The sequence below is a fragment of the Marmota monax genome, unplaced genomic scaffold (genome assembly GCF_021218885.2).
Source record: "Marmota monax isolate L192 unplaced genomic scaffold, Marmota_monax_Labrador192_F-V1.1 WCK01_AAM20220418_F8-fsc00026, whole genome shotgun sequence".
Taxonomy (NCBI): domain Eukaryota; kingdom Metazoa; phylum Chordata; class Mammalia; order Rodentia; family Sciuridae; genus Marmota; species Marmota monax.
Genome location: NW_026693108.1, coordinates 10,128,359 through 10,150,818, shown reverse-complemented (window position 1 = coordinate 10,150,818; position 22,460 = coordinate 10,128,359). Strand labels below are relative to the sequence as shown.

At 38.9% G+C, this 22,460-nt stretch overlaps 1 protein-coding gene across 6 annotated transcripts in view; it reads right to left on the bottom strand.

Annotated features, from left to right (window-relative positions):
• Nalcn (sodium leak channel, non-selective) overlaps nucleotides 1–22,460 on the bottom strand; it is a 301,994-nt gene that overhangs the window by 128,736 nt on the left and 150,798 nt on the right. For all 6 annotated transcript variants that reach the window (XM_058582741.1, XM_046454990.2, XM_058582742.1 and 3 more), the window contains exon 13: nucleotides 19,316–19,507. In XM_058582741.1, coding sequence (XP_058438724.1) covers nucleotides 19,316–19,507 — 192 coding nt within the window. The remainder of the gene's footprint in view (nucleotides 1–19,315; nucleotides 19,508–22,460) is intronic.

The window sequence follows — 22,460 nt, the reverse complement described above, 5'->3', positions numbered from 1 at the left end:
AATGTTTGAGGCAAAATGGAATTCAGCTGCAAATATAGTTCTGTTTTATGCTCTTCTGGTTAACATTTTCTCATCACCATTTGTGACTTGTCTCATTAGTTGTCAAATATACTTTTGATGATGACACAATGTCATTATATGTCAAAATTTGTTTTGATGCTTCAGTTGGCTAGACATTAAGCCTGTTTCAAACTTGACAACAGCAGATAATGTAAGAGAGATTACATTATATTTTGTAAAACATCACCTAATTCCTGTCTTCCTGCACATCTCTGGTCACCTTCCTATAGCAGATGTCTAGAAATACAATTACTACATCAAAGAGCAAAATGCTTTTTAGTGTTGGGTATATAAGGAAAACAGGGACTCCCAGAAGAGTGGCACCCGTTTGCACTGCCACCCAACTTCCTTGGTGTCTGGCATCACTGTCAGCCAAAGCCAAAAATAACAACAACCTTTTTCCTTTGACATTTTCTTACTGGCATGGATAGAAAATTAAAGTTGTATTTTCATAGCTTCCTTTGTATTAGAAGATAGTCATCGTCATTATTTTTTGTCTTGTTTTAAAATTCATATTCTATTTATCCTTCTTCCTTATGATCTATCTATTCTGTTAGTCTAGACAGTCCTTGACCATTAAGATTATGTTTTCTTTTTGCTCTCTGCATTTGATTACTTGAAATCTAACACAAAGGAGCTCTAGTAACCTCAACATAATCCGTTTAAAAATTTTAGTCTTTTAATTCTTCATTGTGATACTTTCTTTGCCATATTTTGTTTCAATAGGTATAGAGGGTTTCACCTGTCTGTTAACCCTAAATCATGCTCTTAATTGTAGCCTTCTATGTTTTCTTGCTGGTTCTCACCAATGATTGACAATGTTCTCTGCTTCTTTTTTAATGACATATACTATTCCTTGATGGAGTTTTGGAGGATTACCTGAGATGCCAGTGGTACCTATGTAGGTGTATAGCACGTGTACTGATCTCTATCCACCCATGCAAAGTTCTTATTACCCCACATGTGGAAAGTGTTCCTGTACAGGAACTGTTTCCATAGAGAAGGATGCCCACTGGGGAAATATGGTTTTAGACTTCATCAGAGCTACTTATGCCTCCCCTGGGACGAGGATGCACATCCCAGTCCCTGTAGAACTTGCATGAACACATTTACCTCCCTATCCAGGTATATATTTTCTAGAAAAATTCGAGTCAGACTTGCTCCTGAACTCTGGGAACATGCATGCCCTGATGGTGAGTTTTGAGGGTGTTTTGGGTCTCATTTTGCTCTCATTTTAATTTGGGTTTTATTTTCCTTTTAATTATTTGAAAATAATTAATTTACATTTGACTTACTGTAATCCTTGTTGACTACATTATAGTCTGTTTTAAACAAGGCAAAACACAATATTTATTTTTATCATTTATTGTTTATTTATAAGAATAATAACTTTTACCTGGTTGAATAAAGCAGAAAAGCATTCTTTCTTATGCTCTGAAATGGCATTCCCTTTCCTTTATTTCCATAATCCCTCTGCTGGTTTTACTTCCTCTTTTTAACCAACCTGAAATGACTTGATTTATCCCAAGAGACGGATAATGTGGCATTTGTGTAAATTGTTAAGAGAATGCTCTTTTGATGGTTCATATTAATATGCACACATTATTGCTAATTTTCTAGAGTTTTCTCACAGAAGCTTGTCAAGTCCATTTCTTGTTGTCCTTTGCCCACTGTCTTTTTCTCAGGGACTCTGAGATGACAGCATTTGAGAAACAGAAATGACAACAAAACAAGCCACAGCCAAAACAAGAGCTGTGCTGCAGACCTAGGTCTGAACCAGCGACCAGAGTGCTGTGTCCAGTCCCCACGGACACAGCTGTTTTCCTTTTGTATTGAACATTTTAGGATTATAGGATACAACCCATTCACCTCATGTGCCTGGGGGCTCTCCTCTCCTCCCCACCCCATCTGCTCCCCCAACCCTGCTCAGCTATATGCACGCTCACACGTGTGCACACCTACACTTTATCCCATCCTGTTTCCTACAAGTTTTAAAGCTGATTTATGAAGAAGCTATAGAGCAGTTGTCTGCAGGGGGTGGACAGCTCTGTCTTTCAGTTCATTAGGGATCTGAGTGTCACATCCAAGAAGTGTGTAGGAAGGAAGGAAGGAATCTCTTCATCAGTTATTGAATAGTCCTCTGTGAAGTTCCCTATTGGAAACAGTTAATGACAAACTCTTTCAGATTCTGCCAATAACTTGGCAGCTAGTGTTATTTTTCTGATCTGTATATCTATATATCTATATTGCATTTTTGCAGAAATTTGCAAAAGACTGACTAAAAAGAATATTCTAGACTCAAATCAGGGACTACTTTTAAAGTTTTAAACTTTTCATATAGTTGAAAACAGAGTACTGTACCCACTGTTTAGTTAATTCCCCAATCATTTCTGGGAGGGACCTTGGTATGTTGAGTTATTTAATTTGCTTGGAATTTAGAATGCCATGACCAGAAGTTGGCTTTCTGTGCCATTTAAGAATGACACCAGCTGTGACTAGTCATTGACTGCAAGCACCGTGTTAACTAGTTCTTGTCTATTATCTCCTGTTTCCCTCCTAACAATCCTCTGAATGATGCATTTTTATCTATTGTTTATTGATGAGCTGCTGTAGGTAGCCATGAGAGAAGAGTTAAAGAGTCCAACTATAAATAGTATTTTTCATAGATTGTGTTTTTCTGTGGGCATGACTCAATGAAATACTTAATAATACATTCACCTTATTATCAGTGAAAACATATTTACTCATCCTCATAGGCTAAAACACAACTATTTCCCATTAACGGCTCTCATTTAATTTTGAGGTTGGTACAATAGAGAAGATGGATTTATTAAAATAATGTTAATATAATATGGCAATTAATGGTTGGGAAACTGCAAATAAGAATGTCCATAAGGTGATCAGAGGGAAAAAATGGTCCTCCCCAAAAGAAGACACTTCTGGGATTAAGGGCAGAATGTAACTATGCTTTGTCAAGGGAAATAATAATTCCAGTAACTGGTGTGCTGTTGACCAATGATGTCAGCACAAAACAACAGGAAGAGACGGCCTTCTCCATGTGATTCATGCAGCATTGAAGTCACCCACTAAAAGACGCACAGAGTATTATCAGTGTGCCACTGATGAGTCACCACAAAAACAAATCCAATAACAGCAACACACACACAACCCCAGCCCAATGTCACAACAACAAAAAAAAGAGCCTTTACAGCAGAAAAGAGATAAGGTTAATTTTAGAGGCTCTTTTGGGGCAGGAGACAGATGGTTACTTTAAATTTTAAACTAAATTGCTAGTTTTTTTGCACAGTCATGTCCAGGCATGGATAGCAATTTGTTCTAAATCCTCAGATGGGACTTACTTTATGAGACTGTGAAAGATTTGACACAGTAATGGCCTCACACAAAACATTAAAAAGATATCTCCAAAGATGCCTGCAATTCTTCAATAGGTCATAAATTTTTGTCTTTGGTCAATAAAAATGAATTTTGTTCACTAAAAATACACCCCCCAGAGAAATAACATGTCTTCCAGTGTGACCTGCCTCAAAATCATTCTTCAGTTTTTCTCTAGGAAAGAAATAAGCAAGAAAGAGTATATATTTCCAGTGGCTCTCCTGAGCCACAATTCCAACCACTGGAGATCCTCAGTGGGCTGACCTCAGCCTGCCAATGTGGCCCTTGCCCACAGGTTTCCCCTGACTGTGATTCTGACTTAATCATTCAAACTCCCTTATAAAGAATGTCCTCGTGTAATGCCATTTCAGAACCCAAATCTTTATCCATTGGTATCATATTTACCCCTAAGGCTTTACCTAATTCCTTGCAAGCAATCTCTTCCTCTGATAAAAATTAGATGGCATTTGGAATCAGAGTGGCTGGGCCCATATTAAGTTCCCAGAATTTTTAAATAACCTCCAGGGCACGTTGGTTATTACTTTCAAACTGAGTACATGTATGGTAGCATATTTCACCTTTCTCTTTAGTTGAATTAGTCTATTCTTATGCTTTCTACTGTGGGATAAGTTGAGTTTTTCCTTAGGTTCTTGATTATGCTGTGGAGAAGGTAGTACGTTTGTTTATGTCTGTATATTTCATGAAGAATATTGACAGAATTATGAATGGTGACATCCAGGAATATGATGATCTAGATTTCATTATGAATGGACACATCATATATTTTGTGAAAAGTGATTTTCAGTGGTGTAGTGATGGGGGGGTGGTATAAACACGATGTGTAAGACTCAAAAAGGAGACAATATACTTAATGCAAATGAAGGCAAAGAAATGTGATTTGGAATGGAGAAGACAAACACTTGGGTGGCATGCCTCAGGCGGTGTCCATAAAAATTAATCATCTGGGAAACCCTGTGCCTACTAGAAGAAAATATAGGCCCAACGATCTGTCATGTTGGCTTTCAAACTGACTTTCTCAACAATACTCCTAAAGTGTAGGAAGTAAAATTTTCAAAATCTATAAATGGTACGATGTCAAACTAAAAATCTTCTTCACAGCAAAGAAACTAATCCAAGTGTGAGAAGAGACAGCCTACCGAACTGGAGAAAATCTTTGCCACCCACATTTCCAATAAGGCATTAATTTCCAGAATCTACAAAGAACTCAAAAAACTTAACACCAAAACAACAAATAACCCAATCAATAAATGGGCAAAGGAACTGAACAGGCATTTCACAGAGGAAGAAACATGAATAGTAAAAATATATGAAAAAATGTTCAACATATCTAGCAAGTAGAGAAATGAAAATTAAAACTATATTTGAGATTACACCTCTTACTTCTATCAGAATGGCAATCATCAAGAATACAAATAACAATAAAGGTTGGCAAGAATGTGGAAAATAGGGTACACTCATATACTGCTAGTGGGACTGCAAATTGGTGTAACCAATCTGGAAAACAGTATGGAGACTCCTCAAAAAATTAGGAATGTACCACCATTTGACCCAGGTATATCCCTCCTCGCTACATCCAAAGGACTTAAAATCAGCATACAACTGTGAGGTAACCACATAAATGTTTATAGAAGCTTAAGCCACATTAGTTAAGCTATGGAGCCAATTTAGGTGCCCTTCACCAGATGAATAGAAAATGTGATAATACGCATGCACGCGCGCACACACACACACACACACACACAAACACACATACACAGGAATATTACTCAGCTATAAAGATGAATGACTTATGACATTTGTTGGTAAATGGAAGGATCCATGCTAAGTGAAATAAGCGAATCCCCCAAAACCAAATGGTCTCTCTGATATGTGGATGCTAACACACAACAAGGAGCAAGGAAGAAGAGAAGTCTCCTGGATTAGACAAAGGGGAATGAAGGAAAGGGAGGGAGGTAAAAATAGGGAAGAAAGTGGAATGAATCTGACATGACTTCTTTATGTACATCAATGAATACACCACAGTGAGTCTCAACATCATGTACATCCACAAGACTGGAATCCTAATTAGAATAACATACTCTTCACATTTGCAAAAAAATATGTGAAAATAGACTCTACTCTCATGTATAGCTAAAAAGGACAAATTAAAAAAAAACACCTGGAAGATAGTTAGTGGAGTGTTTTTTTTTCTTCTCAAAAACTTATTAGTGAACCTCAGTTTCTGGTCATGTATGGGAAAAATGAGTTAAAATCCCCAGGAAATTATAGATAGAATGCAACTAACATCCATTTAAAGACCTTGTTAGGATCCCAACAAAATAATGGAAATGCCAAGAATCAAAAACTAAGGAGCAGCTAAATCCCCTTCCCTAGAGAATTTCTCATCTCTGGTAGGTTTTGGTTTTTAATGTTGTGTCAGAAATAAGCACAAAGTCATGGAACCTTGACAGGTGGAGATTGCTAGCTGAGATACTGGAACAAAGCTAGATTTTTATTAGCCTTCACTCTCAGAGAGGAAGGTGTTCAGAAAGAGAATTCTATGGTACAAGGAAATGAAGGACAGTCTGCATGTCTTGCCAGCCACTCAAATATGGAATCCTATTATTAAACCAACTGGCAGTGCAGAAATGAGGGGAATGGAGAGACAAGTCAATAAGGTGCTGTAACAAGTGGTTATCCACTGAAATAAGATAAAATCGCTCCCTGTCTCACATCAGCCACAAAAATCAATTCAAGTTAAGTGAAGAGCTAAGTGTTTAAAGCAAAACAAAGCCACAGCATATGTGCCCGTCCTGCCAAGACTGTGTTGCAAGTTGTGAGGAAGGGGACACTCAAACACTGCTGCTGGATAGATTGCTACGTCTATGGCTTATGGATTCTATTAGAGTTGAAGATATGTTTATTCTAAGATCCAGCAATTCTATTCATAGCTATATATTGTAAAACATTTACTTCACATGTGCACAAATCAATGTGTGAGAATGTTCAGAACAGCACCATTCGGATTCACAAAATTTAGAAACCAACATCAAACATCTGGGTGCATTAGTTTTCTACCAATGCATAACAAATTACTACACACTTAGCCATGTAAAATAACACTCAACTATTATCTTGTGGTTTCTGTAGGTCAGAAGTGCAGAGATGGTACATCTGTGTTCTCTGCTCGAAGTCTCAAAAGGCTGAATGAAACCCAGGTGTTAGCTGGAGCTTGGCCTTATAGGGCTGGTCTCAATCATCCCTATTTGTGTTATCAGAATTTATTTCCTTGGGGTTGTAAGACTAAAGGTCCTGCTTTCTTGATGGCTGTTGTTCAGGGTCATGCCCAGCTCCTTGAGGCCACCCACAGGTCCTAGTCACAGGGCTATCCCACAACATGACAGTTTTCCTCCTCAAAGTCAACAGAAGACCCTTTCCTGTTTCACAACTCCTTCTTCAAGAAGGGCCCAGCACTTTTGATTAGGTCATGTCTACCTAAGATGTTCTCCATTTTGGTTGATTCAACATTAAATGATTAGCAACATACTAGCAGGATCAAAAAGTTCTGCCCACATCCATACCCACACCCACACCCAAGGGGATGAGATTATATAGAGCATATACATTAAAGGACATATATCATTAGAGTCATCTTAGAATTTATCTACCATGTGAATGAATGGAAACATAAATTGTATAGTGTCTATACAAATAGTGCAAAATATTTATGATACCACATACAGTGGCATATTATACAGTAATGACAATAAATGAAATGCAGCTACATGCACTCATATAGGCAAATCTCACAAATATAATGTTGAACAATAAAAGCAATTATCTGAAGACATAGTATTGTCTAAGATAATATAAGACAAATGTAAGCTCTATGCAAAAAGATGCATAACTTTGATTTTATTTCTATATATGCACTAAAAACATAAAAAAGGTACTAAGAACATAAACATCCAAATCAGAAAAGTGATTTTCCATGAGGAAAGATAAAAGTGATCAGAGAGAAGCACCCAGGGACATCAGGTCTACTGTAATGTTGTGCTAGTTAAGCCCTGTGTGGGTTTTAATATTAATATTTTTTAATATTTTAAATTTAAAAATATTTTAAGGTAATTATTTATTTTTATTTTAATTTTTGCATAGTTTAGGATTGAGTCAAGGGCTTCATGCATGCTGGGCAAATGCTCTACCATTAAGTTATACCTCCAATTCCTGTTTAGTTATTCTTTGTATCTTTTTGCATGTCTAAACTATATTTTAGATAAAATTAAAAATAGATGAAAGACAAAAACAATAAGAAAAAAACAATAAAAATGCCAGTGATATTGATTATTACTTTTGAAGTTAAAATAAATTTTGAATTTATTAAAATGTGGTAATCTCTAGTTACATCTGGCAAATAATTAAAAAAAAATTTAGGAGTGAGTTGTTTCTTCAAATTTCCCAGTAATTATTTCAATATGACTTAACACATGATTAGTCATTTTGATGGTTGAAAGGAAACAGGGAAATTAATTTATAACTAAGTGTTTTATAGCATTTATTGCTTTTACTGTATAATAACTCTTTGGGACATGATTTTATAAGTGAAAATTCAATAAAGCAAATAAGTATCATTTAGAGAATGCAAATTAAGAAAAACTGTATCAAATAAATCACATTAAAATTCAAGTAGCTCATGTTATGGAGGTTATATTACTTATAAATAAAAATTATCTTCGTTTGCACAATTACAAAACAAATGACGCCTGTTTATTATAATAAAAGTAGAGGATTAGGAGGAATAAAGATACTGCAATGGTTAAAGATGCACAATGAATACTGTACTTAGTAACTTACAGGCAGTTTCTTTATGTAATAAATGTAGGAAGAAACTGAGCAAAACCTTATTGAAATTGTGCTTATCATCTTTCATTAGGCAACCACAGAAAAGCATGCAATTTGTTTTCGTTACAGAAAGATTGTGGTTGCTTGCTTGTGCCAATCTGTCTTATGACCTGTACGAGCTGTTCCATCATGAAAATTTAATCTAAATTATCCTCATAATACAATTTATTCATTTCAACAAAACAGGAGCTGTTGAATATTCCCTCATAGCAGAATTCAGTTGCATTTGTTATTTCTATTTAACAGAATTTCTGTTTGGTTCAAACTAGAAAGTTATTGACGTGGAATGATAAAGTTGTTTATTAAATTCTATCAATGTATCATTGTCTTTTTCTGTTCCATTGAGAAACATTCAAGTGCTTTTATTCCATCTCCTGGGACTCTATGCCAATGCTCTGCCGGTTGTCTGCCTCTCTCTGACTCTCTGGTGCCTATGATCTCCTTCCCATCCCCTACAAACACACACACAGTGTTAGGGCTTGGGAGGGGCAAGGGATACACAGCACTATTAACTTCTAGGTACCTGTGCATAAGTGTCTGTGGCATATGATAGAAAGTGGCCAGAGCCACAGGGAGAGCAGGAATCTCTGGCTGATCATTCTTTGCCCAGTCCCAGGCTGGCTGCTTTGCAGATACCTATTTGGAAATCTTGGGAAGGATCTGGGGCCCAGATGCGTCTGATGAGAGAAATTAAACACATATTTCTCTCATATATTTATCTGCATCCACAGTTTGCATAGGGCATACAGGAGCCTTGGAGACAAAGAGAGAGAAATCCTCTCTAGGTTTGCTCTGTCCTGTGTAGCATTTTTATGGTTGTCTCCCCAACACTCATTCCTTCCCATGTGATTAATCTAAGCCAGTCATTTTAATCACAGACACCTCGTCAGGGATCAGGAATAACTGTGATACCTAACCCTGCCAATGAGAGATGAGAGCATATTTTCTGGGACTAGAAGGTGTTATGATTTGGATATGAAGTGTCCCACAAATGCTTTTGTGTTAATGCAAGAATATTCAGAGGTGTAACGACTGGATTGTGAGATCTGTAACCTAATCAGTTCGTCCTAGTTTGAATGGACTAACTGTGTGGTAACTGTAGGCAGAAGGGGTGTGGCTGCAGGAGGTGTATCACTGGGGGCATGCCCTGGAAGGCTCATGTTCCCTACAGAGCCTTCCCCCAAGCCCTGCTGCCTGGCCTCCAAGATGGGAATAGTGCTCTTCTGCCGTGCATTCAGCCAGGATGCTCCACCTTATCTCTGGCCCATAGCAACAGAATGGTCCAACTAGGGACTGAACTTCTGAAACTGTGAGCCAAAATAAACTTTTCCTCTCCTAAGTTGTTCCTGTTAGGTATTTTGATCATAGGATGAAAAGTTGATTAACATAGAAAATGGTTCCAAGAAATAGGGTCATTTCTGTGGCTAACTTCACCAAGTAGTTCAGAAGCCTTTGAAGCTGGTTTGTGGGAGGCAATTGGAAAAGTCGGGAGGTACAGGCTGAAGCTTTAGAATGTTGTAAATGAAGCTTAATGGTTGTTTCTGGTGGGATACAGAAAATCAGAATGTGGAAACTAAAGACTCTGTTCAGTGAGGTTTCAAAGGGGACCCAGGATTCTATTGGAAACTGGACTAGAGGCCACTTGTGTTACATTATGGTAAAGAAATTGGCCATATTTGGCCCCTGTCATCCTCAGACTCTGTGTGAAGCTGAATGTAAAATGATGGACGAATTAATCTGATGAACAAAATGTCAAGACAATACAGCATTCAGTTGGTGATGCTTACTAGTACTTTGCCCAGAGACAATAAGAATGATGACTTTGGAGCATCTCAGAAATCTGCAAAACCATACCTACTGCAGTGTTAAGGGTGCAAAAGGAGAAACTTTGACAAAAAATTCTGCTTTGACAATTATTCTGCTCGCACAGGGGTCCTAGGGAGTTACTTCACCATGTTCAGCCTCACAGGTACGCAGAGGCCATGCTCATAGATATGCAGCAATGATTTCAGGGATCCCAGTTCCTGTGCTAGCTGGTGGCCGATCTTGGTGTAATCGATGTGGTGTTGATTCTGTAGGACTGCGGAATGCTGGGTCATGGAGCCTTCCACCAAGATTTCAAAGGAAAGCCTGGGATCCAGTTAGGCAAAGTGTAGCAGGGTCAGAATTCCTGAAGGCTTCCCCTAAGAGAGTCATGAATTAAGCTGTAAAACAGAAGCTAAAGATAATGGAGATTATGGTGACATGGACTGTCTGCCAAGGAAAGCTGCGGGTTGTAGAGAGAGCCAGGATATGTGAGGCCATAAGTGCAACTGGCAAGACCAGAGTGGTGGAGCTGCCCAAGCCCTTTGGAGAGCACAACTCACGTCCACGTGTCCTAGATGCTGTATGCAGAATTAGCGGACCTATCTGCCTGGCTGGGTTTGGGGTCTTGTCTTGGTCCCATCCTTCCTTCTACATCCTTATTCCTCCCTTTCATAATGGTCATGCTTACTCTGTGCAACTGTATAGAGAGGAACTAAATAAATTTTGCATTTTGAGATAGATATGAGCTTTTAGGGGCCTGGGGCAGAATGTTATGGCTTGGATATGGATATGAGGTGTTCCCCCCAAAAGATCCTGTTTCCATGAGTGAAAGTATACTTTTGGTCCTCTAAGTCATTCTTGTTGAGTATTTTGTTCATGCAGATAAAAAGTGACTAACACAGAAGTAACAAAAGCTGTAACAAAAGCTCCTGTTAATGCAGGACTATTCAGAGGAGAAAAGATTAGATTATGAGAGCTCTAACCAAATCAGTCCATCCAAGTTTGAATAGATTAACTGGGTGGTAACCATAGACAGGTGGGTATGGCTAGAGGAAGTGGGTCCCAGTAGCATGCTCAGCAAACATGCATCTCCCCCTCTCTCTCTGAATGCAGTGAACGGAGCACTGCTCTTCCACCATGCACTTCTGTCATGAAGTTCTCTACCACCTTAGGCCCAGAGCAATGGAGTTGGCCCACCATGAACTAAACCTTTGAAACCATGAGTGAAAGTGTACTCTTGGTCCTCTAAGTTGTTCTTGTTGAGTATTTTGTTCATGCAGATAAAAAGTGACTAACACAGAAGGGATGAGATTGGGAAACCTTTTCTTCCTAAGAAGGAGACCCGGAAAGTGAGGACCCACTTATTTCCCTGTTATCATGAAGCCTGGGGATTCTACTTCCACTTTGCTAACCCTGGAAGGCAGCATGGAGTAGGCAACTAGTGGGCCAGGTTTCTGTGACAAGGTGATGCAAATGGGGTGGCTCATGACACAAATGTACTGTCTCCCAGCTGTGGAGGCTAGAAGTCTGAGATGGAGGTGTTGGTAGGACTCTGCTCTATCTGATGGACCCTGGGGGAAATCTTCTCTTGTGTATTTTAGCTGCAGGTATTTGTCAGCATTCCTTGGTGTTACTTGGTTTGCAGATGCCACTTAAAATGTATGACATCTCCTGATGTATCTTCACATCGGCTTCCCTCCATGCCCGTCTGTCTGTGTCCACATCTGCCTTTTCCTAAGAGCACCAGTCACACTGAATGACCCACCTATTGGCCTCATTTTACCTCCATTTGCTCCTATTTCCAAACATGTCACATTCTGAGGTACTGGGGGTTAGGAATTCAAGATATCTTCTTTGCGGTTGAGGGGACACAATTCAACCCAGACCACAACAAAGAGAATCTCCGTGAAAGATTTCTAGAGTCACGACTTCCTCAAATCTAATCTACCTCATCTCTTGAATTTTGAGATAAATTTCCTAATTACTGAAGTCAGTCAAAGTCAAGATGTCCATTACTTCCAGTCAATGCCTTCATGGCAAGGCTATTCAGGCACTTCCGATGAGATTAGATAATGACAATGACGGAGGACAATGGGGACCCTGGAATGAACCACAGAAGAAGGAAGAATCTGGCATGTGGTACCTGACAGTGTTCGAGGGTCATGGGTCCGCTAAGCTTTAGGATTTTCATTCATTCTTCCTGTTCTCTAACTGCCTCCCAGAGCAGCCTCCACCTGCCTTGGGTCTTGGAACTTCTCTGACCAATGCTGATTTCTGCCCCCTGTAACAGGTGCAGGGCCAGGATCCTGATAAGATCCTTGTATCAGCCCAGACCATGCCCCAACAATATTAATTCCTCATGCACCTTGGTGTCATTGAGTCCTGCAGGAATTTTGTGATGAACTACCCCTGATGCCTTTCCTTCCAGGCATGGGTGGACAAAGATATTTCTATTCTTGGCAGTCAGTAAATATTTCCTGACAAACTGACTTCCTTCCGGCATGTTTGCCAGGGTGCACACGGCCCTAACAGATAATGGTTGGGAGGGGCCGCAGATGGCTACAATTCAGTGTTCAAGCTGTGTAGCATTGGGTGGGTTGCACAAACACTATGCTTCAGTTTTATCATCTGTAAATAGAGTTCTTATTTATCGTATTGATTGTCTATCATTGCCATTTTAAAAATGAATGAAGAAGGTCAGACCAACTAAATGTCACCCAAGACCATATGCATAATCAAAAGCGTTTAAGCATGATTCCAAAATCTGTGCATTTTCCCAATCCCTAATACGAGAAGAAGGAAGACCAGTGTTTTAAAAGTGAGCTAAAAGGTAACTTGAACATCCTGTGCGTCATATAAGCTTATGAACATTGGATCAAATTTTGGTCAGCCACCTATTATTTTTGGTGCTTCACCTGAGGGTCACTGCCCTGGGTGGTCCCTTAGTGTGCCTGGGCTGCTGCTATTTCTGCTCCTCCAAATTTCTCTTCCTAAAACTGGCTGGGGAAAATGCCTTCATGTGTCCACACCAGGCCATCTTAGAGATTCTGCAGCAGGCTGCTAAAGCCCAAGGTACAAGGGGGTCTAACTGAACCAGTGTCCAGTTCTACCTCTAGTCTGATGAGCTTTCACCAACTGGGTGGCTGGATCCAGACCAGGTTGAGAGACAGCCATCGTAAAATGATTTCTCTGGTAACAGAACTGAGCCCACTCTGCCAAGCCAAGCTCCTGCCTCTGCCTGACCCATCCTTTCTGCAAGGCGAATGCTCTGCCACCCTGTCTCTCACACATGCTTCCACAGTTCATTTTTCTGCACCGTTCCACAGCATGTTGCTGGTAGCCAGCCCCCAAGGTGGCCTGGACTAAAGTCAAGACAATATGAACAACTGTGGGTTTTTACAATTCTTATTTTACTTTGTGGTATATCAAGTGATTTTTCTTACAGAGAATTTGTTTTCCTAATGGGCTGTGCTTCCATTGATGCTATAATTAACACACCCTCTCCAAGCATTCAACCACCAGATAAGAAGGAAGACGGCTTCAGGAGCAGGGAAAAAGTGAGCCCCAGAGACCAGTGCTGACGACAAAGCTGGTGTTGATGCACATGTTTGAATCATTTCTCCTAATGCATCCCTAGCCAGCAAGGAGCACCATGGATGGTGCTTCATTTGATTAGGAATGATCATGACTCTCTTTTACAATTGTAAAAATTTGAACACTTCTTATAAAATTTGATTATTTTTTAGAGCTTTAACTTTTAATGATGCTCATATGCAAGGAGCAATCTAGCCCCTCCCCCAACTGCACCCGTTCAGGATGCCAATGCTGTCAGCAGCTCAATTACTGATTAGGGGTGCAGAGCTGCTGAGCTGCTGTCATCAGGATGGTCCAGTAATCATGCAGAAGGACACAGCTGAGTCATGGGCTGTCCAAAACCCGAATGGCACTTGATTACTATAATGGCTGAAAACCAAAGTGAATGCAAAGGGACTTCATCATGGGGGATCTAGAAAGCATCCTGTCTGACACAGATGGTATCTCCAACTTCAAATACAGAACACACTGTATAATCAAACCTTAACAAAGTGCTTTCTATGTCCAGTTGTATGTTATTATTCAGTACACATGACAGGAGGAAAACACCCTTTCTTTCCTGTACTTTGGATATGAAAAAAATATAAAGCTCAGTGAATGATCTGTCCAGTGTCACACAGCTAAGAAGTGATAGAGCAGATCTATGCTAAGCCTCAGGCCAACATCATTCTAAATAGAGAAAAATTGAAAGCATTCCCTCTAAAAACTGGAACAAGACAGGGATGCCCTCTATCACCACTTCTATTTAGCATAGTTTTTGAAACACTAGCCAGAGCAATTAGATGAAAGAAATTAAAGGGATTCAATAGGAAAAGAAGAACTCAAATTAGCACTATTTGCCAACCATATGATTCTATACAGAGAAGACCCAAAAATTCCACCAGAAAATTTCTAGAACTAATAAATGAATTCAGCAAAGTAGCAGGATATAAAATCAACACCCATAAATCAAAGGCATTCAAAGCCTCTGAAAGAGAAACGAGGAAAACTACCCCATTTACAATAGCCTCACACACACACACACATACACACACACAAATACTTGGAAATCAACTTAATGAAAAAGGTTAAAGACCTCTACAATGAAAACTACAAATGCTAAAGAAAAAAAAATAAAGAAGATCTTAGAAGATGTAAAGATCTCTCTTGTTCTTGGATAAGCAGAATTAATATTGTCAAAATAACCATGTTACCAAAAGTACTATACACATTTAGTGCAATTCCCATCAAAATCCCAGTGACATTTCTCATAGAAATAGAAAAAGCAGTCATGAAATTCATCCTGAAAAATAAGAGACCCAGAATAGCCAAAGCAATCCTTAGCAAGAAGAGTGAAGCAGGTGACATCACAATACCAGACCTTAAACTATACTACAGAGGAATAGTAACAAAAACGGCATGATATTGGCACCAAATAGACTTGTAGACCAATGGTATAGAATAGAGGATGCAGACACAATATAAATACACATACACAGTTATCTTATATTAGACAAAAGCATCAAAAACATACATTGGAGAAAAGATAGCCTCTTCAACAAATGGTTCTGGGAAAACCAGAACTACATAGGCAACAAAATGAAATTAAGCCCCTATCTCTCACCAGGCACAAAACTCATGAAATAATCTAAATCTCAACGCAGATCAAGGACCTAGGAATTAAACCAGAGACCCTGTGCCTAATAGAAGAAAAAGTAGGCCCTAATCTCCATTATGTCAGATTAGGCTCCAAATTCCTTAATAAAACTCCCATAGCAAGAATTAAAATCAAGAATCAATAAATGGGATGGATTCAAACTAAAAAGCTTCTTCTCAGTAAAAGAAACAATCAATGAAGTGAATAGAGAGCCTACAGAATGGGAGCAAATTTTTACCACATGCACATCAGATAGAGCACTAATTTCTAGGGTATATAAAGCACTGAAAAACCATAACATAAAAAAAATAATAACCCAGTCAACATATGGGCCAAAGAACTGAACAGACATTTCTCAGAATATGATATACAATTAATCAACAAATATATGAAAAAATGTCCAACATCTCTAGCAATTAGAGAAATGCAAATCAAAACTAAGATTTCATCTCACTCCAGTCAGAATGGTAACTATTAAGAACACAAACCGAATAAGTGTTGGTGAGGATGTGGGGGGAAAAGGCATACTCATACATTGCTGGTGGGATTGCAAATTGGTGCAGCCAATGTGGAAAGCAGTATGGAGATTCCTTGGAAAACTGGGAATGGAACCACCATTTGACCCAGCTAAACCACTCCTCGGTTTATACCCCAAGGACTTAAAAACAGCATACTACAGGGACACAGCCACATCAATGTTTACAGCAGCACAATTCACAACTAAATTGTGAAGCAAACCGAGATATCCATCAGTTGATAAAAGGATAAAGAAACTGTGGTATACATATACAATGTAATATTACTCAGCATTAAAAGAGAATAAAATCATGGCATTTTCAGTAAATGGATGGAGTCGGAGAACATTATGCTAAGTGAAGTTAGCCAGTCCCAAAAAACAAATGCCAAATGTTTTCTCTGATATAAGGATGCTGATCAATAATGGGGATGGGGTGGCGTGGGAGAAATGGAGGAACTTCCGATAGGGCCAAGGGGCGGGAAGGGGCATGGACGTAGGAATGGGGCAGACATCATTTCCCTAAGTACACGTATGAAAACACGAATGTGTGACTCAACTTTGTGTACAACCAGAGACATGAAAAATTGTGCTCTGTTTGTGTAATGTGAATTGAATCGCATTCTGCTGTTGTATGTAGCAAATTAGAATTTTTTTTTTTAAATGTGATAGAGCAGGGAGGAAAAATCAGACTTGTGTGGCAAGAAGTGTAGACTTGTGAACACAACACCTGCCACACAGGACCTTGGTTGGCCTCCTTACAACTCCAGAATTTAATTTATATTTGCCAAAGGTTCTTTTTTGTGTGTGTGTGGTGATATCTGATATGACCTAAGGCTGACTAACTGTTTTTATTTATCCTGTTTGAAGGTTGGTGTCCTGCTATGGAAATATTAATGTGCTGATTACAGGGTACTGATTCAGATGGCTCTGGGGTGATAAGTACCTTTCTAATATCTGGGAAATTCTATACTCCACAAACCATCTGGCTAAAAGAGGTTTTGGGTAAGGGATATAAAATCCGTGAGGTGAAATGAGAAGAGATGGTAAAAGATGAAGATAAGACATGAAATCAAGATAAGACTATAAAGAAAGAACAGACTCCCCCTGACCCTTTAGATTCCCTAAGCCTAGAACAATGGCTGAACCTGTGTGACTTCACCTTATGTGTGCGGAATTACACTGGATGAAAGGGTAAACCATGACAAAAACAGTCCTAGTGTCACCAAGTAAAACATGGCTGTCTGCTCTCTTTATTTACCTAGAGAGGGGCAGACGGAGAGGATCCGGGGCTTCCTGATAGCACTTTCGTCCTTGCTTGCATCCCTCCATCCTGGGAGGAGGAGCTCACCCTCCTGTTGGCAAGGCTTTGCCTGACTGCCCTCTCCTGCTGGTCTGGTGCATAGCTAGGGCACTGTGGTTCTCTGGAGGGAGCTGCCGCCATGGACCCAGGTCCATCTCCCACCCAGCCAGCCACACTTACAGGCACAGCTGCATTCACAGCTTAGGTCCCTCTACTCAGAGGCCTCCTTGTTGGGGACTGAGCTGGGGCACTTTTCTCCATTCCATGAGCCCTTTCTACTTTCTGCCCACCCACCCCAGGCCATAAAAGCACAGAGGACTGCTCAGCAGTGAACCGATTTTCCTTCTCCCCAGGTCTGCCTGTGCTGATCCACCTGACCTCCCCCATGCAGTGCAGGGTTAGGGAGCCCTGGGGAGCCCCTGACTACGTTAGCCTCTGCTGCCACTGCCACAGTGAGTGAGCAGGGCCCTGACTGGGACTGTGATTGGCTTGTGTTCCTCACGACCACCTCAACGCCTGAGGAATCTCTGTTCCAATGCTCTGAATATCATCTTCCATGACCCCAGAGCCCCTTGCCATCATCCCCTGAATCACACACGTCTTTGACCCCACCCTCGACTTGCTCTCTCTCATCAGTTAGACAAGCTCCCACTGCATCCATCTTAAAGTTCCCTGGCCTCCTGTCTCTTCTACCACGGACCGCTGTCTCCCCTTCACATTCTGAAGAAGAAATTGCTCACTCACGCCTTTAGCCCATGCTGTCCCCGGGACCTGGAACATGGCTCCCTTACTCTTCATTTGGTGACCTCCAACTGTCCCTCAGTAACCACTGGCCCCAACAAACCTCCCTGGACTCTTCGATCCCAGTTCTGGTCCTTCCCTCTGGGTCCATGGCCTTTGCCAAGGCCAGAAGACAAACCTGTGCTTATTTACTGACTCCTTCCCTCAACAGCAAATTTTGTGAGGACAGAGAACTTAGTTGTGTCCATGTGTTCAGGATTCCCCAAAATCCTGGCTCTTCATAGTCATTCAACCAAAGCTTAGAGATGTATGGATAAATGATGGAAGGATGAACTCCAATGGTCCTTACTAAAGTAACAAATTTAGCAGAAAATTAAACACACACACACACACACACATACTCCAAACTGTATTAGTCTATCCACTGGGAATACTGGCCTTTTTGCTTTCAAAGCTTAACATTAAAACATATATTTTATGCTGTTTACTCCCCCCCACACACATAAGATTATTCTTGCCATAAATAAGCCTTATGATTTCAACTTCTGGTGAAAATACATATGTTCTTTGTTTTGGTCCCCATATATTTTATGTTGCTTAAATTTATTTTTTTTAATATTTATTTTTTAAGTTGTAGTTGGACACAATATCTTCATTTTATTCTTATATGGTGCTGAGTATCGAACCCAGGGCCTCTCATGTGCTAGGTGAGCGTTCTACCACTGAGCCACAATCCCAACCCCATGTTGCTTAAATTTCCATGGAGATCCTAAGTCCCCATTGACACCTTATGTCTACATTTTGGGATCTTTCTAGTTAGCCAAATTTTCTATACAAGTTCTGCTTATGGATTGATTTTTAACTTGCTTTCCAGCCTCTCATTAGAATGCAGAGGTATGAACTAGATATTTCCTAAAGAGACTTCAAATTTGAAGTCTATGAATTTTATTACATTAAAAATCCAAGGCTTCCTCTTAGATTATGCCTGATGTAAAATATATGACCTGTAAAACAGATAAAAATGTGACATCTCTCACACAAACAAATGAAAATTTCACTCTAAAATTCTGCTATATTTTAATTTATAGGTACAAAGAACCCTAGTTTCTATTTTTACTGGTTTCAGCATATAATTATATTATTCCCACAATTTTAGAATTGATGAATGATCTCCCAATGCTGAAAATATGCTGACAACACCTGCACCCCATAGAAGGGAATTTTAAATATTAAAATTTAATTATCCAAGTTATCAAAAATATGACAATAGTTTTAAAACCACAACTAAAGTGAAATTACATTGATGTTAAAAATTATTACTAGAATAAGCATAATGAATTAAACTGACTGCGGTTTTAATTCTTACCCTTGGAAACGTTGTAAATCTGTCCAGTTCTTCAACAAAGCAGAACATTTGCAAACTAATTGCCGACATAACGATCAAGAGGCTGGCAGTGAACACAACCAAACTCCCGAGCTTTTTTCCAGGACCGAAGATCTTGTACACAAAATCTTCTAATGCAGGAGAAATCTTAATAAGCCGAACTACCCGAAGAACCTACCGTGAGTGAGAAAAACACACGTGTTTGATCATTTCTTCACATAGAACCTTAAAGAAATTTATACTAAAACATCATTTTCTACGGTACTCTATGAAAATCACCCTTTTCTATTTGTGCATTTAGAGACTAAAAGTAAAAATAGAATAACCAAGATACCAATGGTGGTAACCAAGTGTTTTAACCTATAATATGATCATTCAAATACTATTAACTAGTAATGTTTTCAAAATAAAACTGATATTTTCTTATGTTCAAATATCTAAGAAAACTTCTGCTTCACTATTTTTTTATATTTAATGTCTCATAAAATAAACATTTCTAAGTATTACACATTCATAAAGAAATGGAAAAAACATACTTTTATCAGGAATTCTTTACTTCTGGCTGAGACATCTACCCCAATATCCATTTTCTTTTTCTTCCTTTAGATAACAGAACTTCTGGAATTTGAGCCTCGCCAGGGCTGCCTAGGGGTAGCTCACACTGTCTCTGCACCTACTCTTTGCAGCTGGATGTGTCCCATGAACCAGGCCTGGGCTTGAGGGATATGAAAGGAGTGATCTGTGCAGCTCTTGGCACATGAAGTTCAACTTGCCCTGGATACCCTCTGTATGCCTTCCCCTGGCCTAGAAGTGGAAATAAATGGAATGGTGCCTTTGGACCAGAAGTAGAAGGCTTGCAAAGAATATATCATGGCTGAGCTAACCTGACAGGCCAGCGTTTTGGATGATGCTGTGAAGCAGAGCCACCCACTTTCCCTGGACACCCAGGAACCACTGAAGAGAAACAACTTATCTTATGTAAGCCTTGTATTTTTGGACTTTTGCTATATCTGCTTGTTATCTACTCTTATATGATAAATAATAATATATATTTGTTTAGAAGTTTTGCATGTATTTATTTGCAAAGAACCTACCCACAACTAATTAATTAATAAATTATTTCACTCATTCATTCAACAAATACTGATGATTATGTGCCAAACATTATGTTGGATAAATCTGATTCAGTGGCTATTATTTCAAAAAGCACATGGAGCAGATACAGCTCGTAAGGATGTATTTATATGATTGAAAAGCATAAATTGGGCTGGGCATGGTGGTGCATGCTTGTAATCCTAGCAGTTTGGGAGGCTGTGGCAGGAGGATAGAGAGTTCTAAGCCAGTCTCAGCAACTTAGTGAGGCGATAAGAAACTTAGACAGATCCTGTATCTAAATAAAAGTTTCAAGAAAGGGCTGGTAATGTGACTCAGTGGTTAAGCACTCCTGGGTTCAATCCTTGTACCAGAAAAATAAAATTGGTATGTAAGAAAAAGTTGAGGGAGGGGCTGGAGATATAGCTCAGTTGGTAATGTGCTTGCCTCACATGCACAAGACCCTGGGTTCAATCCCCAGCAACACAAAAGAAAAAAAAATTGAAGTATAAAAGCATGGAAAAAATGCCATTTTTCATTAAGTCTAAGATGTCATCAATTTTTTATGTTCCTCTAATAAATAAGAATGCTGCCAATTAAAGTACAGTGATTATAAGGCAGATTTCAAATATAGAAATATTAAATTAGAAAACTGTGTTCTTGGCATCAATAAGAGATGATAAGTAGAAGAGTAATAGAATAATAATAGAATGTAAGTAGAATATCAATCAGAAACTAAGTTGTCTGTGAAAGAGGAATGCTATATTTAGAAGATAGTACTGAACAAGAAATGGATTAAAAACTAGATTTTAATTTTTACATGTACTTGGAGTGTATAGAACAGGAAACACATTTTATAAACTATATTTTAATTGTTACGCGTGTAAACAAAATATTTGCTTTTGCCTCCGCAATGTCACTAGCTTCCTACTGTTTCTATTCTTCCTTCAGTAAATCATTCTAATTCCATCAGTCCTGCCATTTACAGAGTATAAATACATGGCAGGAAAATTAGTTGGACAAATGGCAGGAAGTTGTGAAGATGCATAAAAATCCTTAATACGACATTATAGAAGAAAAATTTATGTGAGAAATCAAGCTATTTGAATTAAGCATCCAACCACCTCTCATTTCTCCTGCTATAATTCCTTTTTATTTTATTTTTTAAAAAATTTTTAGTTGTAAGTGAGCACAATGTCTTTATTTTTATTTATTTATTTTCATGTTGTGCTGAGGATTGAACCCAGTGCCTCACCTGTGCTAGGCGAGCGCTCTACCACTGAGCCACAACCCCAGCCCCACTCTTGCTATAATTCTTGGCATGCATTTCCAAATCAGAACATAGTACACTCAGGTAATCTTTCCAAATAAAAGAAAATGGTTTTATTATTAGAACAATTAACATACTAACACACCAACATCCTAACATCCTAACATTAATATTAAGAATAATAATCTGGCAGGATTTCATTTTTATCAGATTTTTTTTCAATCTAACTAGAAACAGCAGAATCCAGGCAAATACTCCAAGGATAATTTAACTGGTTTATAGCTCAAATTTCAGCACTATGTGTTTTCCTTGCTTGTATTAAAATCGTATATAAAATATTACCTAAATAATTTGAATTCCATCCCAAATTCTAATTAACATAGCCTATGCATATCTGTCCAATTCTAATCAGTTAATATTTTATCATCTTGAAGAACAGAACTGAACACAGCTCCCTCATTGATGATTTGATCAGCATTTTCAAAGGGTTAAATCTGCATCCCAGAAAGGAGAAATTCTTATTAGTAACTCCAGTTGTGCCTTTTCATATTTGCAGATAAGTATACTTTTCTCTCTATCTGTTCCTATAGACATGAAATAAAGCACTTTAGAACATGGTGTGGTTATTTCCAAAGCACATTCTCCTAATCAAATGCCTAAGTGGGTCTCCTTCAAGATTATTCTGTTGTTTCACAGTGAGATGCTATACAAATGGCCTGGTTAAAAATATGAACTCTGAAATTAAACTTTTGGGAACTAAGTTGC